Raw genomic sequence first — 19,790 nt, 5'->3', positions numbered from 1 at the left:
AGAAGTTGTGTTGTTTCCTCCAGTTCCTCCTACTTTACAATATTAACTATAGTCATGTCAGCATTCATGATCTTGGGTGACAAAACTTTGGGCCTTGGGTACAAAACGCTTGATGTCTGGTCTTATATTTGAGGCATCAGGAGGAGAAGGGATTGGGAGGATGATTCAGGCCCTGATTCTTGGACAGGCTGACACTGGCAGCTCAGACCTTCCCCGTCTCTCTACAGTAACAGTATAAACCCTCCACTTTTTTTTTTTCCTTTCCACAATTATCCTGGCTATTCTAGGTTCCTTACATTCCCATTTCAGTTTTATAATCACCATGTCAATTTCTACAAAAAGGACTTCTGGTATTGTGATTGGGATTATGTCCCATTTATAGGTCAATTTCTGGCTAGTTGACAACTAATATTGAGTCTTCTGATTCATGAACATAGTATGTCTCTGATTATTTATGTCCTCTTTAGTTTCCCTCAGCAGTGTTTTGTAGTTTCTAATGTTCAATGATACATATATTGTATTGCATTTTTTTCATCAGTATTTCATGTGGTTGGAATTTCATTTTTTAATTTTTTAATTATTTCTTGCTAGTACATATAATGTTAATTTTCTTATATTACTCTTGAATCCTCTGACCGTGCTGAATTCACTAGTTAGTCCTAATGGCTTTTTCATAAGTTACTTAGAAATTTGCCTGTACATTAGCATGTTGTTTGAGAATAATAGTTTTATAGCTTCTTTTACAAAGTATGTTCTTTTATTTCTTTTTCTTGCTATATTGAAATTGCTAAAACTGAATAAGGGTGGTGACAGTGAACATTCTTGTCTTGTTCCTGATCTTCTAGGGGAAGCATTTTGTTTTTTACTATTAAGAATGATGCTAGATGTGGATTTTTCATAGATGTCTTAGATTGGTTAAGGAAGTTACTTTCTCTGAAGGCTTTTTTCAAATATATTGGTGATGAATTTTATCAAATGATTTTACTGCATCTATATTTCCTTATATTTAGTGTGTTTGGTGAGTTATATTGATTTAAAAAATGAAATGAAATATGCGTATGTGGGAGAAATCCTGCCTGATGGGTTTCTCATGTAGGATAATTACTTGATAACATATGATGTCTTTATTATCCTTTTACTACATGGCTAATTCTAGTCGCTTATAATTTGTTAAGGATTTTATATCTATATTCATTAGGATTATTGGTTTATAATCTTTTGTTGTCTCTTCTAGTTGTGGTGTGAGGTTAATTTTGTCTTCAAAAAAAATGAATTGAGGGATGTTTTCTCCTCATATATTTTCTGAATGTTTGTGTAGGGTAGGTGTTATTTTCCCCTTAATGTTTGATGGATTCACCAAGAAAGACATCCAGACCAGGTGTTTTTTGGGAAGGTTTTTTTTTTTTTAATAGAGGCATGTTTTATTTATTTATTTGCTTGTTTGTTTGTTTTGTTTATACAAGCACTGGGTACAGTCAGAAGCACGGGAGGGTGAGAGAATTCACCAGAGCTAGAGTGGGGAGCAGAGCAGGCAGAAGGACCGAAGTACACTGCTGAGGGGAGCAGCGGGCGGCAGGAGAGGTCTGCGTGCCATGTGGGACCCTCCTCCGGTGGCTGGGGAGCAGCCGGGGATCGAACCGGCACCGCAGAGGCCGCGGGCAGCTTCGCAACCCAGCGCTCAACCGCTGTGCCACCGGGGAGGCCCTTTTTGGGAAGGTTTTTAATTATAAACCTTTTTTGAAGGGTGTGTGTGGCTATTTGAGTGATCTATTTTTTTCAGTTATTTTTATAACTTTTTTCTTTGAAGGAACTTGCCCATTTCATTTAAGTTGTCAAACATGCTGTCCTAAAATTATCCTCAAAATTATCATTATTTTGAATGACTGTAAGATCTTTGTTCCTTCCTATTGTTCTGAGTGCCAATATGGTGTCATTACTCTTCAGTTTGAAGAACTTCCTTTAGTATAACTGTGGTGAGTTCTCTCAGTTTTTGTTTATCAAAATAGTCTTTGTTTTGCTTCATTTTATCTCAATATCCTGCTCTTTTTAAGATTTATTTATTTTTATTTATTTATACAAGCACTGGGTACAGTCAGAAGTGCGGGAGGGTGAGAGAATTCACCAGAGTCAGAGCGGAGAGCAGAGCAGGCAGACTGATGAGGTACACCGCTGAAGGGAGCAGCAGGTGGCAGGAGAGGTCTGCGCGCTATGTGGGACCCTCACCTGGCAGCTGGGGATCCAATCAGCGCTGCAGAGGCTGCGGGCAGCTTCTCAATGGGAAGGGCTCAACTGCTGTGCCACCGGGGAGGCCCATATCCTGCTCTTTTTAAATGCCTGTATGGAAGTATAATTGACATCCAATGTGCTGCACATAATTGAAGTGTATAGTTTGATAAGTTTTGACATATGTGCATGCATGTATGTATGCGTGTATACTCATATATACATATACAAACATATTTACATATACACACACACATACACACCTCCATGAAACCATCGTCACAGTCCAGATAATACACCCATCACCTCCAGAAGTTTCTGTGTGTTTTTGTCATCTTTTACTCTGTAATCTCCACCTGCTGCCCCTCCATGACACACTTGTCTTCAGGTAACCACCGATCTGTTCCTTGCCATTATAAGTTAGTTTTCATTTCCTAGAATTTTTGTGTATCAATATAATCTTATGGCATGACTATTTTTGCTTGGATTTTTTCCCATCCAGCATAATTGTGGATCGAGCCATGTTGTTGTTTGTTTCAGTAATAGTTCATTTATTATGAATCTTCTTTAATTCCTCTCACCACTGTTGCAATTTTCATTATATAGCTCCTTTTACATTATTAGATTTCTCTGTAAGTAACATTTTTAAATGTCAATTTCTGATCATACATTGTTATTATTTAAAAGTACAATGGGTATTTGTATATTTATCTTGAACTCTGCAGCTCAGTTAAGTTCATTTATTAGTTCTAGCTGCTGCTAGAAAATCCGGTTGGATTTTCTTTAAAGATGACCCTGTCTCTGCAAAGGCAGCTTCGATTCCTTCAGGTCTGGATGCCATTTCTTCCTTCTTGCCTCTCTTCCGCCCTCTCTCCTTGCACCTTATTGCACAGGCTCGAACTTCTACAACACTTTTGACTGGAAGTGGTGCAAGGACACGTCCTTGCCTCGTCCCAGTCATTTCACAGCTGTTTGTGAACTGTGGTCTTTTAAGTAGAAGGTGGGGACACTCGTTGTTAGTACCAATTTGAGAATTTTTATGAATGGCTATTGGATCAAATATCTTCTCACATCTATTGAAGAGATAATATGATTTTTCTTTTTTGTTCTGTTAATATGGTGGACTTTGTCAGTGGATGTCCAATATTAAAACTACCTAGCATTCCTGGGATAAATCCCACTTGATCATGAGATATTATCTTTCACATAATTTGGGATTCTCTTAGCTAAAATGTGTTAGGAATTTTTACATCTGTGTCCACAAGGGATATCTAATATCTCTTGTAAATCTTTGGGTTTGGTGTCATGGCAATTCTGGAGTCTTAGAATGAACTGGGGAGTGTTCCTTTCTCTTCCATTTCTGGGAACAGTTTGTCTAGTGTTGCTGGAAAAATGTTTGCTAGAATTGACGAGTAAAGCTATGTTGGCCTGAAATTTTCTTGTGAGAAGATTTGAAACTTCAAATAAAATTTATTTAGTATGTAGAGGGTCATCCCAATTTTCTCTTTGTCTTTGAGTGACCTTCGGTAGTTTATGTCCTGTAGGAAATATATCCCTTTCATCAAAGTTATCTAACTTTATGACAGAGATTTTAATGATACTTTTATTTTTTATAGCCATATAATTTGTAATGATATTACCTCATTTCCTTCAGTCCTGATATTGGTAGGTTTTATCTTTTGTCCTTTTCCTCTGATCAGTCTGGCTAGAGGTTTGTCAACTTGTTGATCTTTTCACAGCACTAGAATTTGGTTGTGATGGTTTTTCTCTATTAAAAAATAATTGATTTCCCTAAAAAAAAGGGGGGGGCCTCCCAGGTGGTGCAGCGCTTGTGAAGCTGTCTGCAGCCTCTGCAGTGCAGGTTCGATTCCTGGCTGGCCCGGGAGATACCTATATGGCGGGACAGACCTCCTGTCTCATCTGCTGCTCCCCTCAACAGTGTATTTCAGTCAGTCTGCCTGTTCTGCTCCCCACTCTGTCTCTGGTGAATCCTCTCACCTGCCCTGCACCTCTGGCCTGTACCCCAGTTCTTGTGTAAATAAAAAAACAAATCTTTAAAAAAAATAAATGATTTCCTAGTCATTTCCTCTGCTTCAACATTGTGTTTAATTTTATCTTCTTTTTCAAGTTTCTTAAAGTGAAAGTTGAGGTCAATGTTTTAAGAAATTTTTCTGTTATAGACGTTTGGTGCCATTATTTTTCCTCTAGTTTTTTTTTTAAAGATTTATTTATTTATGCATATAAGAACTGGGGTACAGGCCAGAGGTATGGGGGTTGAGAGGATTCACCAGACACAGAACGGGGAGCAGAATAGGGAGATTTACTGAAATAACACTGCTGAGCGGAGCAGCAGAGAGACAGTAGAGGTCTGTTGCACCATGTGGGTCAGCTTCCTGACCTGGGACCAAACTCATGTTCCAGAGGCTGCGGATAGCTTCATAGTGCTGAGACTTAACCTCTTCCGCCACCAAGGAGACACTTTCCTCTAGTTTTGCAACTGCATAACACAACTGTTGATATTTGCTTTTCATTTTTCAGTTAATATGTTTTCTATTTGTCTTTTTTATTTCTTTTTGATGCAGGGTTATTTAGGTGTGTGCTATTAAGTATTTGGAAATTTTCCAATGATCTGTTGTTGATTTCTAATTTAACTTCATTGTGTGGTCACAGAACATACCTTATATGTTTAATCCTTTTAAATGTATTAAGTGTGTCCTAGATGTGGTCTATCTTGGAAAATGTTCCGTGTGTACTTTAAAAGATTGTATTCTACTATTGCTGGGTGCAATGTTCTATAAACGTTAATTAGATCAAGTTGTTGGAGGTGTTATTCAAATCTGTAGCCTTTCTGTTAATGTATGTTTGTTCTTTTGGTTGAGAGCAGTTGGTTGAAATTTCTGCCTATAAGAGTGGTTTGTCTTATTTCCTTTTAAAATTCTATTCGTTTTCCATCGTGTACTTTGTTTTTTGTTTTTTTAATAAAAAATTGTATTTACTTAGAAGCATTCAGAATGTCAACAAAATAGCTGCAACTTTTTTTTTTTTTTGCAATTACAGAGTAGTATTCAGTTAACAGAACAACAATTATTTCGTATAAGCTGCATCAGAGACAACTGAAGATGAAAAACTACCATCTCCATATATAACTAATTTGTGCTGTGCACCAACAAGAACCTGCTTTAAATTTCCATGCCAATTTACAACCCCCATACTGTACCAGGCAAGGTTAGTGGCTACTGAAAGTACCACCAGGACAGGGCTATCTAAAGACGCATTTGGTAGTGTGTACAAAAAAAGACACTGTACAGTTTGAAGACAAATCTTACACAGCCTTACATTTCAATTCTTTTCTTTAAAAGGAGTGAGTTGTGTACAGGGGGGTTAAATGCTTTATAGACAAGAAAAAAAACTGAACCAACTTATTCATCATCATCATCCTCTTCTTCATCTTCATCCTCTTCCTCTTCATCCTCTTCATCTTCCTTCTTTTTCTTGCTCTTTTCCGCCTTGACAACCCCTGTTTTGGCCGCATCAGGCTTTCCTTTAGCTCGGAATGCAGCAATATCCTTTTCGTATTTTCCTTCAGTTTAGCAGCCTCTTTTCATGAGGCTGCTTGTCATCTGCAGCAGTGTTATTCCACATCTCGCCCAGCTTCTTTGCAACATCACCAGTGGATAGACCAGGATGTTCTCCTTTGATTTTGGGGCAATACTGAGAACAAAACAAGAAAAAGGCCGAAGGAGGCCTCTTGGGTGCATTGGGATCCTTGAACTTCTTTTTTGTTTCCCCTTTAGGGGGCATATAAATTTTCATTTCTCTTTCATAACAGGCCTTATCCGCCTTTGCCATGTCTTCAAACTTCCCTTTTTCTTTAGCAGACATGGTCTTCCACCTCTCTGAGCACTTCTTAGAAAACTCTGAGAAGCTGACTGAAGCATCTGGGTGCTTCTTCTTGTGCTCCTCTCGGCAAGTTTGCACAAAAAATGCATATGATGACATTTTGCCTCTCAGCTTCTTAGGATCACCCTTGCCCATGTTTAATTACTTTTCCTCAGCGAGGCACTGAGTCGCCCAGTGCCTGTTCGGCTCTCACGTGCCCCGGCGCTGTCTCTATGGAGCTCAATGTATTTCCATCGTGTATTTTGAAGCTATGTTATAAGGTACATAAACATTTAGGATTATTGAATTCTCCTGATGATTAACTCTTTTGTCATTGTGAAAAGACCCTCTTCATCCATGAATATTCTTTATTCTGAGATCTACTCCTTTATTAACATGGACATTCTTGTTTTGTTTTGATTGCTATTAGCAGGCATGTCTTTTCCCATTTAAAAAAACTTTTAATCTGTTTGTTGTCTTTAAATGTGTTTTATGGAGGCAACATTTGTTGGGTCGTGATCTTTTATTTTAATCCTATATACAAATTCCCTATTTGGTATTATTTGGAAATTGGTTTTTGAATCTGGAAATGCTATCACCATTAATTTATATGGAAGCAATTTTGAGCATCCCCAGACCCCCAAGATAACCTGTGAAATCATATCATGCTTTCTGCTTTCAGATAGTAAAGAAAGCTGTACAGCCTTTTCCTTTGAGCTAATGTGTTTATCTTGTTTTAATGTAATTATTGATGTGGCTAGGTTTAAGTCTCCCATCTGTTTTATGATTTTTATTTGTTCTGTGTGTTTTTTTTTTCTGACCCCCTCTCTTCTCTCGTATTGATTTAGTATTTTTAGGATTTATTTAATGTTTTGGGGGGGGTTCACCTTATCTCTTTTGTTGCTTCATTAGCTGTGGTTTTGTGTTCTGTGTATTTTTTAGTGGTTTCTTTAGAATTTATAATATACCTCTTTATCTTAAAAGTCTAGTTTCAAGCCATGTTGTTTCCCTTCCTGTATATAAGAAACTTGACCTTAACTCTGTTATGTCCAGTTCTTGCCAGTTTTCTGTGGACCTTCGTTCAAAAGCTGCCCGCGATCAGGGTAGTCACAGTCACTTCTGACACAAGTTGCCAGTATTTCTTCTGTTTGCCGTTTTTACTTTGTTTCCTTGCTTTTCATGTCATGCAATAGTGTCATTGATTTTATTCTTGTTTTCATGAAGTAAGGTTTACCCGTCTTTTATCGTCTGGCCTTGGAGTCATAGCTGGGAAAGTTCCTCCCAGTCCTAGAAAATGTCCATGTTTATAGAAAATGTCCATGTTTTCTTCTTATATTTGTAGTTTTCTTTTGTAAAATGTAAATTTCAGCTCCCTTTTGAGTTTATTAGCAGAGCTCTTGACACACCATCCTTAGTGATCCTACTTTAATGCATGGATTTAAACCACAAAAAGGGCCTTTTCCTCCCTGCAGTTGCCTGATGCGTGTTCTCCTGGCTCCTGTTCTTAGGGAGGAGCGCTGAGATCTGGAGAGAAGGGGCTGGGCCAAGGGCTCCTTGCTGGGCACTGCAGCTCTGCAGGGAGAAGAGGTTTGTAGCATCTGCTGCCTGAGGGTTGCAGGCAGGCCCGTGGCCTCTGTGTGCTGCCCCAAACTCCTACTACTGCACACCCTGCAGGTGTGGAGACTGGAGCCCAAAGGGGCGGTCTGCTTGCCTAGAGCCTCATAGCCAGCTCCGCACAGGCAGGTGGGGCCTGTGGCATGGCCTGAGAACTACAGCCCCGCAGCATCCAGATGTCTGGTGATGAAGTGGCCTGAGCGTGTCCTTGCTCCTCCTTCCACCTGCTATCGTCTCAGAGCCCCTCCAGCCCTGGGGCTTTCTTCGTCTCCATGGCCAGCAGGTGCTGGGAGCTGCAGGCCTCGAGTTTGCCTCTTTTCAAGTTCCCTGTGGTTCATCCATCCGCTTGTGGTTCCAGGCACCCATGGATCCAGTCGTTAACATGTTTGCCTGGAACTGCAACATGCTGGCAGGGTCCTGGAAAGGCGACTGGCGGCCAGGCGGGTGGCAGAGGGAGCTCAGGCTCCCATGAGGGTGCAGGACTGTCTCCCCTGCCTCCCTGCAGGTTTGGGTGAGAGGGGTGGTGGGGTGGGGTGAGGTGGGGACCTGAGACCCCCAGATCCTACTCTCCCTGGCTTCCAGTAGTGCTCCACTGTCTGGTCCACCGCCCTGCCCTGATGGTGCAAAACCTGGGTCCACAGAGGAGCTACCCTTGGGCCCGCCTTGTGCTGGGCTGAGCAGACTGCAGCCGAGCCTGTGCTCGGCTGTGCCCATGCACTTTGGAGTGGCAGGGACCCTGGAAGGAAAAGCAGAGACACTCCAGTTTGTCTGGGGACCACAAAGGTGGGTGTGTCATGTCAGGTTTCTGCTTTCCCTATAGCTGTAAGCCTTCGACCAGGCAGCTGCTTACCCACCAAGGCCCCTGGTGGCACAAGAGTCCCCGGGGGCCCCTGCTTATCTGGCTCCATGCCAGGGATGGGCTGTGCCCAGGTTCTGCCTGACTTGGGGCATTTGAGGTGCATAGAACCCACCAGCTCAACACAGTGATGGCTCCGCTGCTCTTCCTGGGGCGCAGGCAGCTGTGAAGGCCAGCAGGTGTTGTCGGCGGCCAGCCCTCAACCATCACCTTCCACTGCAGCGGCGCTTTTGGCAGGCTCACCCGTCACACGGCTTGTTTCCCGGACCTTTGATTTTATGACACCCTGATGAATTGGGCCACTGATGTCCATGCTCGGGAAACACAGAGGATGACGGATTTCATTCTCCCGGAAAGTCTTGGGAGGCAGGAGGCATGGGGGCCGCCAGCGTGTTGTGCTGGGCCAGGTGAGGAGGGGCCTGGCTCCTGAGGCTGGCTGTCACCTGAGCTCAGGTGTGTGAGATGCCCAGCTAGTGGATGGCACTTACCGGCATTCAGGTAGTGGGGATTGAACTGCCTGGGGCGCGGGATGCCCACCAGCCACCATTCTGTATAAGCTGGTGGGCCCCCGGGGTGCCTGTGCCCCCAGGGAGAAGCAGCGCTTGAGGCTCTGACCGCATCTGTGTGCTTCCTCCTTCCCGGCGCGTGGCACTTCCATCTCTGGATTCCCTGGGCCTCCACCTGAGTGGAGTTGTGCTGGTGGAGATGGCTCTTTGGACAAAAGGGAAGGAAGACGAGGCCTCAGCACATGGAGGTGGGGTGGCTGGGGGGAGTGTGTCTGCCAGAGAGGGGGTCTGGCAGTGGAGAAGGGGAGCGGGACAGCGCGTTGCTCCCTCACAGAGGCTCCAAACCCGCCGTGGGCAGTGCTGCCCTTGCGTCGGCCTGGAGTGCGGGCCGGGCAGAGCAGGTGTGGGGCTGCTGTGGTGTTGAGGCCCAGACTGGGCACGATGTGGGATATGGACCTTTGTGTCCCACCCCAGGCTCTGTGTGACTCGGGCTTGCCCGGGAGGGCAGCGGGCTTCAGGGAGCGAGTGCCCTTCGCTGCCTGGGGAGTGGTGCCAGCTGACCAATGAGGGGTGGACCTTTTGTCTGGCCTGTGCTCAGAGGTCTGTGGGGCTGCCCTCTGTCCAGACCACTCCTCCAGCCACAGCACCCTGTCCTGAATCCTACCAGTCCAGGGCTGCTCCTGAGAGACTCGGGGAAGAGTAGCCATTGGCCGCCCACTTGCCCCCAGGGCCTTGTCCCAACATTGAGCGCGGCAGGAGTTGGCCTGGGAGAGCTGTGTGGGCCCCGGGGCAGCAGCAGGGGTGAGTGTGGCCTGGCCTTGCCTCCCAGAGCCGATCCCTGGTCTCTCTGAGCCTCACTGTCCTCATCCAGGGGATGGGTCTCAAAACACCGCTGAAGGGGCGCTGCCTTCCAGGCGAATTTATTTGGTTCATCGGAAAGAGAATGATCCAAGGGCAAATCTGCACAATCTGAAAGGTTATCAACTCGGTTGTCAAGAAAGCAGTTGTCAAGATTGTCCACTTGGCAGCTGGCATGGAGGGGAGCTCGGCGTCTGGGCTGTGGCCACATGGTGGCGCCCTGGGAGCTGGGAAGGGCGGCCAGGCCCAGGCCCGGGCAGGCGGAGGCCACGGCACCCCGCACCCGCCTGTTGCTGACCTTGTAGTTTATCTTGTTAATTTTGCCTGTGTTTTATTTAGTAAGTCTTACTCGTATTGTTGAAGGGACAGACACACAGGCAGGTAGTCTACAGTGAAGAAATCCTCTTTTTGTAAGTGAGTTAAGAAACCACTAACATCTTTATTGCTGCTTCTGATCTTTACTCTGGGACTGCAGGTACCATCCAGCTCCCCAAGGCAGCCAGTCCCCCCTGAAGCACCGACCAGGGAAGGGTGGTTTGCACAGCCTCCCGGCGCCAGCTTCATGAGCCCACGGGGCCGAGCCCCCGGCCGCTCCCGCCAGCAGCTCAGGGCCGCCTTCCGCTCCCCTGTTTATGATCTGGAGGCTCCATTTGACCGTGGCCCTGTTCACTTTAAAGCCACCAGTCCTTGGCTCTGCACGTGTAGGTGCTCGCTTGTTTTGAATGCAGCGTACGTGTGTTGACAGCCCTGATGAAAGTGGAACAGCCGATGCTTAATAAAGCCGGCTTCCCCCCCAGGGGCTGTGCGCTGTTGTGGAGATGCGAAGATGTGAAGGTGTCTTTAAGGCATGTGCTTATGAGGTCTGGCTTTGGGGTCTCCGAGCTTACTTGCTCGCTACATTCCAGTTGCTGCTCCAGGGACAGGTCTGGGATGTTGTGAGCTGTGAATTAGGTGACATCTTTAGGAGCAAGATCCTCTCAGGAAACACAACACTGGTGATGATTGCAGGCCCCCCACACCCAGGTGGGACCCACCCCCCTAGCTTTCGTGGAGGGAAGCCACTGCTCTCTGGGGGACCCATCTGGCCCAGGAGATTGTCCTGTCTCCCTGGGCCCACATGTCTGTGGCTGTGTGGTGGCTGCTGAAGGGTCTGTTAGGTCTGAGAGGTTTCAGGGAGCAGGTCCTGGGGAGACAGATACTTGTCTTTGGGCTGGGATGACCCTTAGATCTCCCTGCTTTGGCTCCCAGCACCACAACTTAGGTGCTCAGCCTAAGTTGGGTGTGCCCTGTCCAGCACTGCCCTCTGGGTGGGCTCCCGGGTTCTCCCTGTGGCACCTGGGACTGGGGGGCCAGCAGCGTGACGGGAACCCTTTCTTGCAGGTGGTGAAAAGCTACAAGGCCACCATTCAGCAGACCTTGGACATCCTCTTCCTCCAGGAAGGCTCCGAGTTTCTCAGCAGCACAGATGCTTCGAGCCGAGACTCCGCCGACCGCACCATCATTGCCTGGGATTTCCGGAGCTCGGCCAAAATCTCCAACCAGATTTTCCATGTGAGAAGCCCTATTTGCCGTTGCTTTCATTTCCCTTCCCAGGATGCCCCCACACAGCCAGGCTGGGTCCCGGGTCACTTCCCGCAGGCAGCACTTGGCGACGAGTGGCCACCAGAAATCTCGCAGGTCGGGGTAGACAAAGCACAGGCCCAGGCCTGCCGATGCCCTCGGCAGGCTCCCAGGCCACAGCATCTCCTGCACTGCCCTCCGCCCCTCCCTGCAGGGTAGGGGTGTGGTGGGGCAGTTCATTTAGGTCAGTGGGAAGATGTTTATGCCCCTGATACCGCGCCCCCCCTCCGCCCCATCCCTGGTGGCCTGGGCAGGCACTGCGATCTGGTTCCAGGGCCTCTGACCTGGAACCACCTGTTTTGAAGTCCTGGATTAACCACTCGCAAGCTGGGAGCCCTGCTGTTATTTGGCCTCTTTAATTCTCATTTTCTTGGAAAATTAAGCATGTGACTTGTCTCATAGAGGTGTGAATCAAGAGATTGTGTTTATAAAGGGTCTAGCACAGAGAATGCTGCAGAAGTAGGTTATCCGCAGGCACCAGGACCCTCCCCACCCTCCCTCCGCTGAACACCAGGGGCATCCTGCTCCAGCAGCCTCGCGGAGATGGCGGAGGGTGGAGGCAGCCGCTTGTGCCCATGCTGCGCCCTTGGCCCTTTGGGAACCCACCTCCTCACCCTGTGTCGGTGCCCAGTGGGGAGCCCTTGGGCCTCTGAGTTAACTCATTTCAAGAGTGTGGCTTCAGGACAGCACCCAGAGTAAAGGAGGGCAGAGCCGCAGCGGAAGGAGCTGTTAGAGGGTGTTTCTGTGTGACGGAGCCTGTCAGACAGGCGGCTTCTGGCCTCCTGCTTGGGACCTGGATCATGGGCTCACCTTCTCGCTTGGCAGGGCACCTCCTTCCTCCCGTGCCCTTGCTGTGGGGGACTCCGGGCTGGGCTAAGGGCTTCCCCCCAGGGGCTCACTGTGGAGGTGGGGAGATGCACCTGTGGATTCGTTTTCTTTCCCTCTCTAACAAATTACCAGCAGTTCAGTGACTTAACAGAAATTTACTCACTCGCAGTTCGAGGCCAGAAGTTCCTACTGTCACTGGGCTGAAATCTAAGTATTTCCAGGCGTGCACCCCCCGGAGGCTTTGGGGGCCCCTTGCTCCTCGCGGCTGCTGAGATGTGGCTGGTGATCCCCTTCCCCTGGCCCTCACCGGCACCTTCAGATCTGCCTCTGCCCCTACGTCCCCCGGGTCTTAGCATCCCTGTGCCCTTTGGAAGGGTGCCTTTAAGGGGCCTCCATGTCAAGATCCTTAATCCCATCTGCAAGCCCTGTGCGCCCCCCTCCACCCCCACTTTACTTTCTGCGATAGGTGACATCGTCGCGGGGATGCGCGTCTACTTTGGCGGGCCACTTGCCCGCGCACCCAGACCCGGGGGACACGGGGTCTTTAGGAGCTGGAAGGGGCAAGGAAGCGGATCCCTGCTGGGGCCTCCGCAAGGGACGCAGCACTGCCCGCGCCTTGATTACCCCAGGGAGAGCGAGTCCCACTGTGGCGCCACTGCCTGTAGAGGATGCGTTTGTGTTGTTTTAAGCCACCGAATGTGCGACATTTGGTTACAGCAGTAGCAGGAGACTCACAGAGCCCTGGGCCGGGTCTGGGAGGAGGGCCCTGGCCCTGGAGCAGAGCTGGGGGGCGGGTCTGTCAGAGGCAGGAGGCTGACCCGCCCCGTCTGTGGCCCCTGCTTCTCAGGAGAGGTACACCTGCCCCAGCCTCGCCCTGCACCCGCGGGAGCCTGTGTTCCTGGCGCAGACCAACGGCAACTACCTGGCCCTCTTCTCCGCCGTGTGGCCCTACCGGATGAGCAGGAGGCGGCGCTACGAGGGCCACAAGGTAACACCACGGCCACGGGGTCGGCAGCTCCCCAAGGCGAGCCCAGTGGGGACTTGGGCCCCAGGTGCAGGCTCCTCAGTCTGGGGAGATTCTGTTTTCGGTTCCCAGGCAAGTGTTCCCACCTGCCCTGGCATCCATGCAAGGCCCCGGCCACAGCCCGCTCACCCCCGGGCCCCGGCGCTGGGTGGGAAACGTCCTCGACTTGTCAGCTCACATGGACAGGTCACGGGGGATAGAGAGCAGGGACAGGGCAGAATGGGGTGCATTTCTGCACCTCCCGCTTTCCCTGCGGAGCCTGCCTCACCGGGAGACGATGGTGAGGCCAGGAGCTGGAAGGGGTGGGAGGAGGGGCGGGCGCCGCTTCGGTGAGGCCCCCGGGGGACCCCGCACTCATGAGCTGTCACCCCCTGCAGGTGGAAGGCTACTCTGTGGGCTGCGAGTGCTCCCCCGACGGCGACCTGCTGGTGACGGGCAGCGCGGACGGCCGGGCGCTGCTCTACACCTTCCGCACTGCCAGCCGGGCCCGCACGCTGCACTCGCACACCCAGGCCTGCGTGGGCACCACCTTCCACCCCGTGCTGCCCTCCGTCCTGGCCACCAGCTCCTGGGAGGGCGACATTAAGATCTGGCACTGAGTCCCCCGGGGGACTGTCTGGACACTGCTGGGCCGCCCACCCCTTGCTCCTCCGGGTGGGTGGGGTAAGCACTGAGGTTGGCTTGGGGTCAGACGTGGTGGGAGCTGCCGCCACCACTCTCTGGGCCTCAGTTTCCTCATCTGTAAAATGGGGACAGAAATGCATTTGTCTCAGGGTTGTGAGAGCTGCGTTGGCGACAGCACCTGGAGGGGCTGGGGGTACCCAATAAATATGTTTTGCTATTTCTGGGGTCATTTCAGTGACAAATACATGTGGCAGCTTCATCTCTCTCCCTGCTCCTGGGACACTGGGGTTCTGGACACAGAATGGTGGGAGCCTGAGGTGGGGTCAGCCACCAGCTGGTCCAGATGATGGGGTCCCCAGGGGCTGTCGGGTGTTAGGTCTATCCCAGGAAGCCTGTGGGGCACAGTGGACCCACCCCCGCCATACACGGCTGCTCATTCCTGTCAGCTGGGGCCCCTGGCTCCTCGCCCGCTGCGCTGAGCTGTGCGCGCCTGTGTGGGGCAAACACCCCAGTCTTGTTCTCCAAGTCCGTGCCCCCTGCTGTCACCCTCACCACCCGGGGCCCTGAGCTGCCTGGGCCTGGGGAGCCCTCTGTGGATGTGAATTCTCAGCTCAGTGCCCAGCAGGTACCAGCTGGCTGAGGCATTTCTCAGGAAGAGTGGCAGGTGTACTCTGAACCTGCCTCTGTCTCCTTCCACACGCCTGCTTCTGGAGCGGCTCTGGAAGCCTCACGATCCTCAGCAAGGTGTCTCAGAGTTCACCATTTGCAATTTTAAAATAAGAAAACTAAATTTAGAAAGTGCGCAGCAGGAATGAAAAGGAAGTGTAGGCTGTGTCCTCCACCCACCTTCCTGGGGCTAAGAGCTCACCTTTACCCTCACCTGTGCCATCTGAGCCAGGCCTGGTGCCACAGAACTGTTTCTTCTCAGGGGCAGCGCACGTCCGAGTGGGCAGCTGGGCGTGGCCAGACTCTGACCCTCGAGTGGGGTCCTTACCATCTGGTGGAGGAAACTGCTGCCCGGAGGGCCGGGTGCCAGGCCCAGGCCATGGGGTGGAGCCCCACCCCTCCCCACCTGTGTGGTCAGGTCACCTGTCCTCCGGGCCTCCCCAGCTCCGTAGCTAAAGAAGCCTCCCACCCCAGCCAGTCCTGGGCAGGGGCCTGCTGGTCCGGGGAAACCGACCAGAGCCTCCAGGCCCAGTGGCCATGGCAGGATGGCTCTGTGAGTTCTGGAGGCCACCTTGGGGGGTATTTATGTTCTGAGGTGACAAGGACCCTGAAACTGAGGCTCCCCCTGGGACCATGGGTGCAAAGCCCTAAGGGTCCCCAGCTGTACAGGGCTGGGTGCTTCTGATTCCACAGACCCTTCCAGTTTCCCCCCAGCTTGGTGTGGGCTGCTTTCCCCCATCTGCCCATGAGGAGACTGGATCCCAAAGAGGCCCCAGCCTCTTCACAGTCCCTCCTGGCTTGGAGAAGCTGCTTCCTGGGGCATATCTGCTCCTGGGGGAGGGGAGCCTGCCAGCCCTGGCCTCTGCTGCAGAGGCAGGTAAAGTGGGGGGTGCTGCAGCCCCCACGAAGGCCCACCCTTCTTCAGGTTACCGTCCGGAGGCACACCCACCCCTGAGCTGCCATAGCTGATTGGGCCAGGGACCCTCAGGGCAAGCACCAGGCCAAGCCAGCACCTGGAAAAGGCAGACACACAGCCTCCCTGGAGGAGGGGCCTCCATCCTAGGCCCTGCAGAACCCCCACAAGGACTTCCTCAAGGGCACCTGAGATACACAAAAAACCGAGGCTGCACGGGCAGGAACTGAGATGGTCGTGCAGCCCCACGTGATGGCACTCCCTGACCCAGGCTGCGAGCCGGCTGTGCCCACCACGTAAGGAAATCCAGGGCACACTTGGAAACATGTCCGGGGAACAGAGACTTGAAAAGTACCAGGGTGGATGTGTAAAGGCAAAGAGAACTAGAAGGGAAAACACCAGTAACGGAACCTGCAGTGGTTGTGGCTGGCAGCTGAATGGACTCGGCGGAAGAGAATTAGTGACCTGGAGACAAACGATGCGGGTGAGCAGGCGGGACAAGAGGTGGGACGGTGGGAGTGAGCGCGGCAGGGACCTCCTGTCGCCCATCCGGGGGAAGGCGGCTGGGAAGAGAGGCCAGCCAGTGGGCAGAGAGAGACTGCAAATCAGTTGCAGCCGGGCCTCCCCGGTGGCGCAGGTTAAGCCAGCGCTGTGAAGCTGTCGGCAGCCTCTGCAGCACGCGTTTGATCCCCAGCCGGGAGCAGACCCACAGGGCGCAGCAGACCTCTCCTGGCTTCCCGCTGCTCCCCTCAGCAGTGGATTAGAACTGGGGTACAGGCCAGAGGTGCGGGGGGTGGGAGTGAGCAAATTTACCTGAGACAGTGTCTGAGTGGGGAACAGAACAGGCAGACTGACTGAAATACACTGCTGAGGGGAGCAGCGGGCGAGGCAGGAGAGGTCTGCTGCGCCATGTGGGTAGCTCTCTGGCCAGCTGGGGGATCGAACTCACACCGCAGAGGCTGCGGATGGCTTCACGGTGCTGTGCTCAACCCCTTGCACCACCAGGGAGGCCCTAAATAAATAAATAAATAAATAAAAATCAGTAGTAGCTGAGGATTTTCCAAAACCGATGAAATACGCTGATCCACAGCTACAAGACCCCCTGGGGACTCCCAAGAAAGACAAATTCATGGGCAGACACCTGGGAAAGGCTGAGGACCCAGGTGCAAGGGGGAGGTCTTCAGCAGCGACAGAGCCAGAGACAGATGTTGCTCCAGACAGACCCATGGCCCAGCCCCACGCCCCATGAAGCCAAGGAATGCGCAAATGGCGTCCCGTCCCGTGTGCTGAAGGACCACCCGCCGACCTTGCGTCCCAGGGGGATGCCCTTGGAGCACTACGACGGGGCAGAGGAAGGCATTGCAGAGGAGTGAAGACTGCTCGTCGCCGGCAGTGCTGCATGACCGGGATTCCGAGGCAGCTTTGGGCAGACGCAGCCTGAGATGCCAGAAAGCGCGAGGGAGTGGAGAGCAGCGCTGCGCGCAGGGTGGACACGCCGGGGTAGAGGACGGGAGGACCCCAGCCCGGGACAAGGCAGCGGTGGGGGCGGGGCTGCCTTTATTTTTTAATTCATAAAACTTTATGTTCTCACATTGTCGTTCATTTTTGTAGACCTATTTGATTTGTCCCCGCAGGTGTAGCCCCCATACATCTCGGGTGAGGGTGTTCAGTGGGGCTCAGGAGCCCGCCGTGGCCATAGCGAGGGAAGGCCACCCGGGGCCACAGTCCACCCCGAGGCCAAAAGGCAGCGGGGAAAGAAACAGGCCAACCTGGATTCTTTCCACGTTTGTCTTTTATTAACGAATGCAAAATACAGCACTGACGGAGACGGGGCATGCATGCAGACGACAGAAAGCAACACCGGGCCAGGGGCAGAGGCCTCATCGCTTCTGAGGTAGGGTGAGGTGGTGCCGGGGAGCGGGACGCTGGGGGACGAGCACCGGCCCCACTCGGGACTGCGGACCACGGAAGAGCTCGGGGCGTCGGCCACGCTGCGAGGACAGTTTAAACACAGGTCACATCCCTTCACCGCTCCAATTCCCCTCTTGGTAGACAGAGCTTCGGGGTTCCCTTGTCACTGGCTGGCTGGGGTGTCTCCCCCGTGGGGAGCTGGGTCTCCCCAGGACACCATCCTGCCCTCCCAAGGGGCAGGCCCCACGTGCCCTCACCAGAAAAATAAAGGAGCTTTGTGTTGAAAACGCCAAGGCTGCCATCCAGGGAGCTGGAGGCAAGTGCGTTAAGAAAGACCCTTTTTCGCTATAAAAATAGTTTCACTTTATAAAAGGGGGGAATTCTCATCTCAGGTTGGGCAGGATGTGTGTGTAAAACGTTCCAAAGGGGAGTCCCTTGTGGGGGCTGGGGCGACCAGACGGTGGAGGGAGAGCTCCGGGCAGGCTCCAGGGCTCGGGTGGAGGAGGGGTCCTGGGTGGCCGGGCCGGGCCTTGGCGGGGCACCGGCGGGGCGGCCGCGGCCTGCCCGCGGGCGCTCAGTTGAGCAAGGTTCCGTAGAGCTGGGCTTTGGTGAGGCTGTCCTTACGGCTGAGCCCCCCGGAGCCACCAGTCCGTGGGAAGGCCGGCTGGGGGCTGAGGCGGGCGGCAGGGTGCATCTCCGGGGAGGCCTCCATGGAGCTGGGCTCCAAGGAGTCCCTGGAACTGTGGAGGGTGGGCTCGGGCTCGGGGCTGCCCCCCGGCCCGCATAGCTGCACCCCGAGCCGCTCCCCGTCCCCCTCGCTGGGCGCGTAGCTGGGCCGCGGGTCGGCAGAGCGGCTGGGGCTGAGGCTCAGGTCGCCGCCGGCCCGGAGGAAGCAGGGCTCGGCGAGGTGGCCAGGCGCGAGGTCTTCGGCCTCTGAGAAGCTGTCGGCCTGGTAGCTGGCGTACAGGGGGCTGGCGCGGCCCTCGGCCTGCTTGCTGGGGCTGCCCCCGCTGCTGTAGTAACGTTCCGAGAAGCTGCAGGGCGAGGCACGGCCGGCGGGAGTGGCAGGGTAGGAGTAGGCGCCGATGTCCTCCACGCTCAGCGGCCGCCACTGGCCACGCCGGTCCTCCCCCGGGAGCCGCGCCGACCCCGGCTTGGCTTGCAGGCTCCACAAGTTGGGGGGCATCAGGGCTGGCTGGGGGCCCGGGGAGGCTGGGAAGCGGAAGGACTCCGCTGGGTAGGGGGACATGGTCTGCGCAAAGCCGGGGGCCACCTCGGCCTCGAGCGGGGCGGCCACTGTGGCCGTGGCCGTGGCCTTGGCGAAGCGTGGGCTGCCCTGGTAGGCGGCCGCGGCAGCGGGCGGCTTGCGGTCAAAGAGCTCGTCACGGCTGTTCAGGTAGATGGCCTGCTGCGAGGCGGTCAGCGTGCTGGCCTGCGCGTGCTCCTTCTCCTCGGACGTGGCGCTGAAGCTGGAGTAGGAGCTGGACGTGGGCAGCGAGCCTGCGTAGCCGGGGAAGGCCTCGTGCCGGAAGCCGGCGGGGAAGGCAGCGGCCTCGGCCTCCTCGTCGTCCTCGGCCGCGCTGTCAGAGTTGTGCGCCCGCAGGAAGCCCACGTCGGTCACGGGCGTGTCCACGCTGGGCCGCCGGTCGCGCGGCCGCTCCTCGGGGCAGTAGAGGGCCGTGTCGCTGCAGTAGAGGTCCCCCTTGTAGGGGGGCCGCGGCCCCGGCTTCTCCACCCCGTCGCGGAAGGCCAGGTCCCGGGCCGAGGCGTCTGACAGGCGGGAGGACAGGCTGGCGGGGTCCGGCTTCTCCAGCACCTTGGCGATGACACAGGTGGGCACGCTGTCGGCGTAGGCCGGGTGGCACAGCGGGGACGGCAGGCTGCGGCCGTGCTTCTCCATGTGCAGGCTCACTCGCTCCTGGAAGTCCGAGGGCAGCTGGAACGGGAGGGTGCGGGGGTGGCGGGACAGGGGGCGGTCAGCCGGGCGGCGGGCGAGGAAGGGGGACTGCCCCGCTCCTCTCCCATCACACCGGCAGGCGCTAGGCCAGGCTGGCTCCCAGGTGTACCGGGACCCGGGCCCAGTCCCCCCGCCCCAGCCGCACCGGCTGGCCCGCAGAGCCCGGCGGCTGGAACCGGGGTCTGACCCGGGTCCCTCGTTTCCTGTCCCCCGAGCAGCTGACTTGCCCCCACCCAGCCACCCGCTCACGTGGCCTGGGAGCCCCTGAACAACACAGACTCAGAAACAGATGCAACAAAGATTGAGGGCCG

General features: G+C 53.2%; 2 protein-coding genes and 1 pseudogene across 11 annotated transcripts in view; 1 reads left to right on the top strand and 2 right to left on the bottom strand.

The window, feature by feature from the left end:
- The window catches only part of WDR25 (WD repeat domain 25), a gene marked incomplete at both ends in the record, with an annotated part of 117,959 nt that extends 103,952 nt beyond the window's left edge, over window positions 1–14,007 (top strand). For both annotated transcript variants that reach the window (XM_084240797.1, XM_084240798.1), the window contains 3 exons: window positions 11,317–11,487; window positions 13,232–13,372; window positions 13,786–14,007. In XM_084240797.1, coding sequence (XP_084096923.1) covers window positions 11,317–11,487; window positions 13,232–13,372; window positions 13,786–14,007 — 534 coding nt within the window. The remainder of the gene's footprint in view (window positions 1–11,316; window positions 11,488–13,231; window positions 13,373–13,785) is intronic.
- LOC311175676 (high mobility group protein B1-like) lies at window positions 5,643–6,258 on the bottom strand (annotated as a pseudogene). The gene has a single exon. The product of its transcript is annotated as a high mobility group protein B1-like (transcript).
- A 4,089-nt stretch (window positions 14,008–18,096) lies between the features above and the next one.
- BEGAIN (brain enriched guanylate kinase associated) overlaps window positions 18,097–19,790 on the bottom strand; it is a gene marked incomplete at both ends in the record, with an annotated part of 38,023 nt that continues 36,329 nt past the window's right edge. For 6 of the 8 annotated variants that reach the window (XM_084239583.1, XM_084239585.1, XM_084239588.1 and 3 more), the window contains one exon: window positions 18,097–19,458. In XM_084239583.1, coding sequence (XP_084095709.1) covers window positions 18,097–19,458 — 1,362 coding nt within the window. The remainder of the gene's footprint in view (window positions 19,459–19,790) is intronic. The other 2 variants (XM_084239587.1, XM_084239590.1) reach the window with 1 other exon arrangement.

The sequence above is a fragment of the Talpa europaea genome (assembly GCF_964194135.1).
Source record: "Talpa europaea genome assembly, chromosome: 8".
Lineage (NCBI taxonomy): Eukaryota > Metazoa > Chordata > Mammalia > Eulipotyphla > Talpidae > Talpa > Talpa europaea.
This window is presented reverse-complemented; position numbering and strand designations above follow the sequence as displayed.